General features: G+C 45.6%; 1 protein-coding gene across 2 annotated transcripts in view; it reads left to right on the top strand.

Moving 5' to 3' along the window:
- rgs7b (regulator of G protein signaling 7b) overlaps positions 1-10000 on the top strand; it is a 120574-nt gene that overhangs the window by 99366 nt on the left and 11208 nt on the right. The window contains exons 10-15 of one of the 2 annotated variants that reach the window (XM_079492963.1): positions 3173-3247; positions 4041-4082; positions 4532-4630; positions 6252-6313; positions 6462-6572; positions 7798-7923. In XM_079492963.1, coding sequence (XP_079349089.1) covers positions 3173-3247; positions 4041-4082; positions 4532-4630; positions 6252-6313; positions 6462-6572; positions 7798-7923 — 515 coding nt within the window. The remainder of the gene's footprint in view (positions 1-3172; positions 3248-4040; positions 4083-4531; positions 4631-6251; positions 6314-6461; positions 6573-7797; positions 7924-10000) is intronic. The other variant, XM_079492964.1, reaches the window with a different exon arrangement.

Raw genomic sequence — 10000 nt, 5'->3', positions numbered from 1 at the left:
GGAATCGAGAATTGAACCAGGGACTAGAGCCCTGCGTGGGACCGTTTTCTTGCCTGCTCCCGTTGGAAGTCTGACCATTCCTGGCCGTGAATGAATGATTTCATTGCTGACCGCATGCAGTTAACACCCCGAGCGGCATACACGGAGTTCTCCGTCCTATCAAATGGTAACGCCCAGCGCTCAGGACGGAGATTAATAAAAGGACGGAGATTTATTGATCGATCGCATCGCTCCACAGGCTGGGAGCGTCTGTTGCGCAACATTCAATGTCATTTCCGGTTGGGACGTCATCATGTTCCCCCCCATTTTAGCGGATGAGACCGAAAATCTTAAACCGTGAATAACTCCCGATCTAAATCATTCCGTCCAATTCTAAGCAAAGATTATGTTTTAGACGGCCCATCACGGTCCCGTCGCTAGTCGCGTTAGAATTAATCATACCTCCCGTTGTTGTTGATCGCCTCAGGAGTGTTTTGGCTACATCAAGCTACTTCATCTACTTCCGGGATAGCGCCTGGTGCGTCGCTAAATGTGCTCCGTTGCTGTAAATCGCTGGGCGCTGATTTAATGGTCCTAAATACCCCCGGGCGTTCGTGGTGTTAATTCCTGGTCACCGCTCCTTTGTCCCTTTAGTCCTGCCAGATCCCAAAAAGCAAAAACATTACATAACAGAATGACAGAGCGACCGTGCGTGAAAGAGAGGCTGTTTCATTGTGCAGCACAAGGATGCACACACACACACACACACACACACACACACACACACACACACACACACACACACACACACACACACACACACACACACACACACACACACACACACACACACGAGAGAGAGAGATAGGCTAAACACCCAATTACAGCACCACAGAGTCTCCAGACAGCAACACAGTGGGGTCGGCTGGACTTACAACTTGACAGTTGGTTATTATTATGCACATACATTCTCTGAATGTAGCTACTGTATATGATTGCTCTATATCTGGTTCATGGCGGGATGTGCAGGATTTTGCAGAATGCACAGTTATTTAAATACCGCCCGCTCTACCTAGTGAGCCACTGCTCTGCTACTTAATGAGTCAATGCTCTGTAGGACTAGTAGCATGCCAAAGTTTGTGCTATTGCCATTGAGAATGCATTGGGCGTTTAAGTTAAATAACTCAGAAACTACAAATAATTTCAAAGTAAAAAGTTCCAGCATGTGTCTCCACAGTAAGCTGAATTATAAAATGTGTGAATATAGTTTCAAAGTCAAAGTCAAAGGCATGCCAAAGTTTGTGCTATTGCCATTGAGAATGCATTGGGCGTTTAAGTTAAATACAGGGGGGACATATTTTGACAGCAGAAACTGCCTGTCATCATTTCTCCCCCCTCCCTATCCCCCAGGTACATTATATATTTAAACTATTTTCAGCAATGGTACACTTGTTTTTTCAGTGGGTAGATCTTGTTGAGCTGGTCATTTTGAAAGTAGATCTCACGTCATAAATGTGTGGGCACCCCTGCTCTATAGTGAGTCAATGCTCTACCTAGTGAGTCAATGCTCTACGGAATGAGTCAATGCTCTACCTAGTGAGTCAATGCTCTACCTAGTGAGCCAATTCTCTACCTAGTGAGCCAATGCTCTACTTAGTGAGCCAATGTTCTACCTAGTGAGTCAATGCTCTACCTAGTGAGCCAATGCTCTACTTAGTGAGCCAATGCTCTACCTAGTGAGCCAATGCTCTACTTAGTGAGCCAATGCTCTACCTAGTGAGTCAATGCTCTACCTAGTGAGCCAATGCTCTACCTAGTGAGCCAATACTCTACCTAGTGAGCCAATGTTCTACCTAGTGAGTCAATGCTCTACCTAGTGAGCCAATGCTCTACCTAGTGAGCCAATGCTCTACTTAGTGAGTCAATGCTCTACCTAGTGAGTCAATGCTCTACCTAGTGAGCCAATGCTCTACCTAGTGAGTCAATGCTCTACCTAGTGAGCCAATGCTCTACCTAGTGAGTCAATGCTCTACTTAGTGAGTCAATACTCTACCTAGTGAGTCAATACGCTACCTAGTGAGCCACTGCTCTACCTAGTGAGTCAATGCTCTACCTAGTGAGTCAATGCTCTACCTAGTGAGCCAGTGCCACCCAAACGGAAGTCCACACTTGTGTGTCTGTCTAGAGCAGATGGGTGCTTTAGAGAGGACAGATGGAGTGATGGTACGAGAGGGGCTGAGGGAGGAGAGGAACTCACACAGCCGAGGTGAAGGAGGGATGGATGGACGGATGGCTGGATGTGGGAGAAGGTAGAACAGTGGAGCAGCTGTTTTGGGAGAGGGGGACTGGCACACTACAGTACGCTACAACCGCACACACACACACACACACACACACACACACACACACACACACACACACACACACACACACACACACACACACACACACACACACACACACACACACACACACACACACACACTCTCTCTCTCTCTCTCTCTCTCTCTCTCTCTCTTGTTGTTTCTCTCTTTGTATCACGTTCCAGACCTGCAAAACAACACACAAACAACAGAACATCTGTCCACCATCGTTTCCAGTTTAGATCCAGGTTTTAGAATCAGACCAAAAGTGTTCCACAATGAATGGTAGAACAGCCCGCCCGGGCCACCGGGTTGGGCTTATTTACACAAGTCAAACATCTACAGTGGAGTCCCATTCCTTTTTGCCTCAGTCTCAAAAGGACATTTATCAGAACCCAGAGGTACCTCTGATAGACACACCCACAGACCCACCCCCAGATTCTCCGCCACACCCACAGGTTTATTTTAATATGTGGAGTGGCCATTCAACCACCAGGTGGCTTCAAGCCATGATGAGCAGACAATTAGTAGTAGACAATTAGTCAGATAATAGACATAGTCACAGTGGTCTGGTGGAGTTCCGTAGCGACATGTAAAAGGCAGAGATACTGTGATTACATTGGGGTCCAGTGATTACATTGGGGTCCAGGGACCCATTGGGGTCCAGGGACCCATAGGGTTCGTTGCAAATGGACCCTTACAGTGTACTAAATGGACCATTATACTTTAGGTCGATTTTGTTATATTTATTTTGTACACTCTCAGAGTTAAGTTTTGATATTCATTTCTTGACATGGTTGTTTTCTCCTGTGTGTCTGTGTGTCCGTCAGCCGGGCTGTGTTAACACCACAGAGGCAGACATCAAGAAGTCGTCTCGAATGAAGCAGCCTCATAAAACCAGAAAGGTGAGTGTCGTCTAGGGTTGCAACATGCAGTTAATCGAACTCATTGGTTTAATCGATTATCCATATACTGGGCATTTCATTATAGCAAAAAATGTAAATGAAAATATGAGATTTTGCATACTCGCTCACAATGCACAGCGATGAGATGCATTGTGAGCCTTTGGATCTGATATTTTCACAATTTCTTTCATGACACCGTTATACAACAATAGGACTTAAATGGTTCATTGTTGGTTTGTTGACATGTACACTTAAACTTAAAACGTGCTTTTCTTTCATTTGATCTATTGAAAAAGTAATCGATTGGATAATTCCTACGGAAATAATTGATAGTTGAGGCCCTTGTGTCTTCCTTGGCAAACCGACTGAAATGCTCTTCCAATACTATAGAAATCCCTTGAAAATGCATGGTTATAGAGGATATACTGTACATGTAGCATTACACCAGTAAAGCCATGACAAACCTTCAAACATTTGACCTTTGTGGAACATCCAAACTTTCACTTTCATTTCCATTGTGCAAACGAAGTTGATTGCTCTTCAGAATTGATCAAAATTCTGTCACTGAATCATGATCATTGTTTTTAATAATGGCCTTTCTGTCACCTTCCTCCTCACCTTCCTCACACTGGTGTCCACCACGTTTACCCTCCTCTTCCTCCTCCCCTTCTCTCCACCGTGTTTTTATTCCTGTCTCCTTTGTCTCCCCCCCACCACCCCCCCCCCCCCCCCCCCCCCCCCCCCTCTCTCTCTCTCTCTCTCTCTCTCTCTCTCTGTGCTTGTGTCTCTGTAGTCAGTCTATGGGGACGTGGAGAGTGACCTGGATGATGAGAGAGTGAGAGATCAAATTATGTTCACAAAATATCACTCTTTTGCCACTTTTACTCTACCACGCTCAGTGTCCCCCCCCCTCCCCCCATTCCTCTCCATCACTATGTGTGGCCCCATATATTCTCTCCACTGTGTGTGTGTGTGTGTTTGTTCTCTCTTTCCCAAATCTTATGAGGTCCCTGTCTGTGTGTTTTGCCTACATGCGTTCTTTCTCTCTCTCTGTGTGTGTGTGTGTGTGTGTGTGTGTGTGTGTGTGTGTGTGTGTGTGTGTGTGTGTGTGTGTGTGTGTGTGTGTGTGTGTGTGTGTGCGTGTGCGTGTGCATGTGTGTGTGTCTGTGTGTGTGTGTGTGCACGCTCGTGCGTGCGTGTGTGCATATGTGTGTGCGTGTGTGTGAGTGTGCATGTGTGCATATGTGTGTGAGCGTGCGTGTGTGCGTGCGTGTGTGTCTACAGTCAGTGTACGGCTTGCAGAATGACATTCGGAACCACAGCCCCACCCACACCCCCGCCCCAGAAGCCAAAGAGCCAACGGAGGAGGAGCTAAGAGAACAGGTAATGTGTTAATTATGCCGATTGATTCCTCCCCACAAATATTTTGTGCGTGTTGTCACTGCTGTTGTTTCCTACTCCTCCTCACCTGCCAGTGAGGAGCCCCCACTGGGAGGATGTAGAGCCTTCGTCCTAGTCCTCCCACCCAACACCCCCCGATGACAGGTGCCCCCCCAGCCCTTTGGAGTAGTGCACGTTTAGTGACAAATATCACCCCTCCCTGCCTAGCTTCCCTCCCCGGGACATGGGCCAATTTTGTTCGTATAGATGCTTGACAAATTTGGATGCACTGTTGTTTAATTTGGGTGGCGGCGGTGGCTCAGGGGTAGAGTGGCTGGATGGTAACCGCAAGGTTGCCAGCTCGAACCCGGGCTCCCCCAGAGTTAGTGTCGAAGTGTCCTTGAGCAAGACACTGAACCCCTAATTGCTCCTGATGTGCTGGTTGGTGCCTTGCATGGTTTCCGCTGCCATCGGTGTATGAATGTGTGTGTGAATGGGTGAATGTAATGCACAATCTATGTGAAGCGCCTTGGGTAAAGGCGCTATATAAATGCACCATTTACCATTTAATTTAATCTCCATCATACGACAGACAATTTAGGTATTTAGCACAGTGATTCTCAACCTTTTTATAAATATTGTTATTGGAGTTTTTTCACAGTATATAAACAAACAGACAACAGCCACAAGAAAAACAAATGGCCCATGACTACGTATAACACCACCTCAAAGTAGGATAGAAATGGTTGCCAAACTTACAATGCGAGATCGGAATACACAGAGTAAGAACGAACTCCTGTCAACAAACAAACAAGGTAAATATACACACAAGTAGAGGGAGAACAATGTAGTGCCTCGACGAAACTAGGCCAGCAGCAGGTAAACTAGGCCAGCAGCAGGTAAACATTGAACTTAGCATCTGTCTATAAACACTACGCTCTCAATAACATTCACGTAACAAAAACACAGGAACAAGTGGCCAAGATCAAATCTGCACAGTTAAAGTAGCATCGATCGAAGACAATATAAGAAGAAACTATAGCGCCATTCTCACTGAGCACAATAGCGATAACTATAACGGTCATTATGTGTGAGCAGTATCCACACTGATGTACAATACGCTATATCTGTAAACAGTGGCACCAACAGCTGTGCAGTCCAACTGTGCCAGAGCCCACACACACACACACACACAGGGGGAGAGAGAGAGAGATCTCAGAGTGCTGAAAGAGGCATACAATAGGATATTATGGAGAATCAAGCATAGTTGTACCGTACCTGAGGTAAAGACAGTTAACCTTCCAGCTAGCGTCAGCTCTATATTAGTAACAAAGGGGGGTGACGTGACGCATTGCGTCCTAGATCTCAGATGGATTTTGAGTGGCTTTCATCGTTCACAAAATTGCCCTGAAGCTAAAGTGATCCAAACGATATCGTCCACGACTATAATTGTCCATTACAGATATGTTGTGGACACTGCCACCCGTTTGAGTTCAAATGTAATTTTTATAGTTCCATCGTCATCGTGCTTGGTGTGAACAGCTCTTATGGCGGTAAGTTGGGAGTGGGAGAATTGGTAAGTTTCATCCTCTATGTAAACGCTCCTCCTGTCTCCTCACCTCAGATGCAGTATTGGCAATCACAGTTGGACAGACACAGGTTAAAGATGTCTAAAGTAGCAGAGAGGTAAATTCAACTAATATACTCTTTCATGCGACCATATTGTACAAACCCTGCTTATTTACACAGCTACTCAACTCACTTCTCTGTCTACATGGTACACCTCTTTCCCTCCCCCTTCTCTCTCTCTCTCTCTCTCTCTCTGTCTCTCTAGTCTGATGAGTTACACAGAGCAGTATGCGGAGTATGATCCGGTATTCAGCACTCCTGAGCCCTCGAACCCTTGGATCTCTGATGACACCACGTGCTGGGAGCTGGAGGCCAGGTGAGCTCTCCCTGCATCTCCTCCTCCTTCTCTATCTTCAACAGCTCCTTCCTCCCTCCATATCCGTCCTCTTCTCTTACTGTCTGTCTGTGCTATGCCCCTTCTCTGCACGCACCCCCAAAGTCTCATACAAAGCCTCAGTTTGTACGCCTTCATATCAAATATCGCAGTACGGCGCGCTGCAAGCTTGTAGATCTGCTATTTTCAAAACAATTTTTGTGTTAAAAATGGAAAGCTATATTTTGTTAGTAATCCTTGCTATAGAGTGTTTGTTCGGTAACAGGGGATCCCTGTATCTCCAGCTCTTTAATAAACAGAAAATGCATTTTCAGGTAGGTTGCAAATGTCATGCAATCCGGAGAGAGTACCCATTTAGTGGCTTCATTTTTATAGTGTTCCAGTTTCAAATTGGCCTGCTCATTTCATCAAGTAGACCTGAAAATGCATTTCCTCTTTACCAAAGAGCTGGAGAGTCAGGGAGACTTGCGTTACGAAACAAACCCTCTTTTAGCATTGATCATTATAAATATGGAGCTATTTAACACCTTTTAACAGAGAAATACCACTTGCCCTACCCTTTAATCATACTAATTTGTTTCTATAATTGTGATATTGAGATATTAAGTCGTCGCTCAGCCTTGTTATTGTTATTATCCCTGGCTGGGTTCTGGCTCTGTTCTGTTGTATTAGCTAAGCCTGTGGGGGCGTCGGAGCGTGAAATACAACGGGTCGTTGTGGGATGGTGTGACATGGACCTGCTTACAGTACAACAACTTGATTGTGCTGGCTTTTTCTGAGGCTTTTAATTGGCTTGAGCCCGGCTGGCTGCTATTTGATTTAGCCCTGGTCCTCCCACACACGCTCCTGTAATGCTGCTAGTTCTCTCAATATGCACCCACTTTGCATCTGCCTCCACGCTGCTGTGGCCTGCTGTTATGTGTATGTTTCTGTAGTACTCTACCCTTTGAATAATTCATGAATCGAATCTACGCTGTCGGACAGAAAACTCTTGTCCCCATATTTCAATGTTGTTGTTGTTTTTGTAAAGACGATATAGTTAATCTCACACCACTTTCAACCCATTTATTATGTGTGAATTACGTGTGTGTGCGTGTGTGTGTGTGTGTGTGTGTGTGTGCGTGCGTGTGTGTGTGCGTGTGTGTGTGTGTGTGTGTGTGTGTGTGTGTGTGTGTGTGTGTGTGTGTGCGTGTGTGTGTGCGCGCAGTAAGGAACCAGGCTCGCAGAGAGTAAAGCGGTGGGGCTTCGGGTTCAATGAGGTGCTGAAGGATCCGGTGGGACAAGAACAGTTCCTCAAGTTCGTAGAGTCTGAATTCAGCTCTGAAAACCTCAGGTTGGTGCTGGTTCCATGTTTCATGTTGTATTTTTAATTAGTTTACTCACTGTAGCGTGTTGTGTTGTGTTATGTACTTTCTGACAACGATTGCGCGAAAAGCGGAAAATAATTTGACACATTACACAGTTATTAAACTATATATTTGAAAGTTAGATTTGTGATACGCTGCAAGCAGCTCTCCGGTTGCCTAGCTAGAGAGCAATAGTTTCACATCAGTGATCCCCAAATTGATACATATTAGGCCGCAGACACCCATTGGTAAAGACCTTTGTGTTCTTTTTTGTTTTTGTTAGATTAGATTTAGTACAGAAATCTACGACTGTCTAATATTCTGTCGGAGGGGGAGATCATCCTATGATCTGAATAGTCATTTTTATACATTCTCTCATTGGACATAACTTCAGCTGATGAAATAATAGTAAAATTAAGCAAGTCATTTATTTTACTGGGGACCCATTGGTAAGCAATCCAACCGACGGATTCAAAGGACGTGTGTACACATCCTAGCGCATATTCAATGATATCAAACGAGAGAAGAATATTCTGAATTCTTTCCTTCTTTTATTTTTGAGTGGGACTCCAAGGCCACCATACGCTTCGCTTTTCGTTCATGCGTGGTCCGGTCCGGTCTGTTTACCGCTGCAGAAAGAATGCCTCGTCTCTCCTAATCCAGGGCGCTCTCCGTGGTTTTGATCTGATGGATATACTAAGCTCTTAATTTCTGACTGAAAATATGAACGCGATGGATTATTTAGCGCTAATATTGAAACGAGAGAAAGGTAAGCAAGCAAAAAAATATCTCAGTTTTTTTCCGGAACAGAAGGGCGTAAAAGCGGCCATGTCTTCCCGGCCCCCCAAGCTTCTATTTTGAAGGAATCCCGGCGCTGATTGTGTTAAGGACAGAATGCAATGGCAGCATGCTGCGCCTCTCCACGTGACAGCTTCATCTGTTCCAGCTCTTGTGTCATAGTTGTGATCTGGTGGTCTTGGGCCTCCCAGATTGTCTTTTTCCTGTCTTGTCTTGTGCCCATCTTAAGACAACTTCTGTGATCTGGTCCTGCTCTATTCTCAGCACCGTGTCCTCCTAGCCGTCACAAACGGCTGTAATTTCCTCGGCGATGCCCCGTCTACCTGTTTTCTTTCTACAGTTAGAGATTTTGTTCTGGCATATTTGTTTGAGACATCTGTTGTGGAGATACTTCCATTCTCCTCGTGCCTGCTTTGACCACCGTTGTGGAGATACTTCCATTCTCCTCGAGGCTGCTTTGACCACTGTTGTGGAGATACTTCCATTCTCCTCGTGCGTTGACCACTGTTGTGGAGATACTTCCATTCTCCTCGTGGCTGCTTTGATCACTGTTGTGGAGATACTTCCATTCTCCTCGTGCCTGCTTTGACCACTGTTGAGGAGATACTTCCATTCTCCTCGTGCCTGCTTTGACCACTGTTGTGGAGATACTTCCATTCTCCTCCTGCCTGCTGACCACTGTTGTGGAGATACTTCCATTCTCCTCGTGCCTGCTTTGACATCTGTTGTGGAGATACTTCCATTCTCCTCGTGCCTGCTTTGACCACTGTGGTGGAGATACTTCCATTCTCCTCGTGCCTGCTTTGACCACTGTTGTGGAGATACTTCCATTCTCCTCCTGCCTGCTTTGACATCTGTTGTGGAGATACTTCCATTCTCCTCCTGCCTGCTTTGACCACTGTTGTGGAGATACTTCCATTCTCCTCCTGCCTGCTTTGACCACTGTTGTGTGGTTCTCAAAGTAGGGCCCAGGGACCGTCAGGGACCGTCAGGGTTCCTTGAGGGGGGTTCCAAATGGACCTGTAATTGGATTAGTACGCTCTCTTGTGTTATGAGGGTCCTTGAAATTAAAAGGTTTGAGAACCAGTGGCTTAACCCATTCTGACCTGAGATCAGATTCTAAAAATGTCTTCTACATCCTGACAGTTTTCTGAAAAAGCTATGTTTCTATGTCTGTGGTTCTTCGATTTTTCAAAAATAGCAGACCTACAAGCTCGTAGCGCGCCACTCGGTGGCGCGCTATGAGCTTGTAGATCTGCTATTTTT

Source organism: Electrona antarctica, assembly GCF_951216825.1.
Source record: "Electrona antarctica genome assembly, chromosome: 22".
In the NCBI taxonomy this organism is placed as follows: Eukaryota; Metazoa; Chordata; class Actinopteri; order Myctophiformes; family Myctophidae; genus Electrona; species Electrona antarctica.
This window is presented reverse-complemented; position numbering and strand designations above follow the sequence as displayed.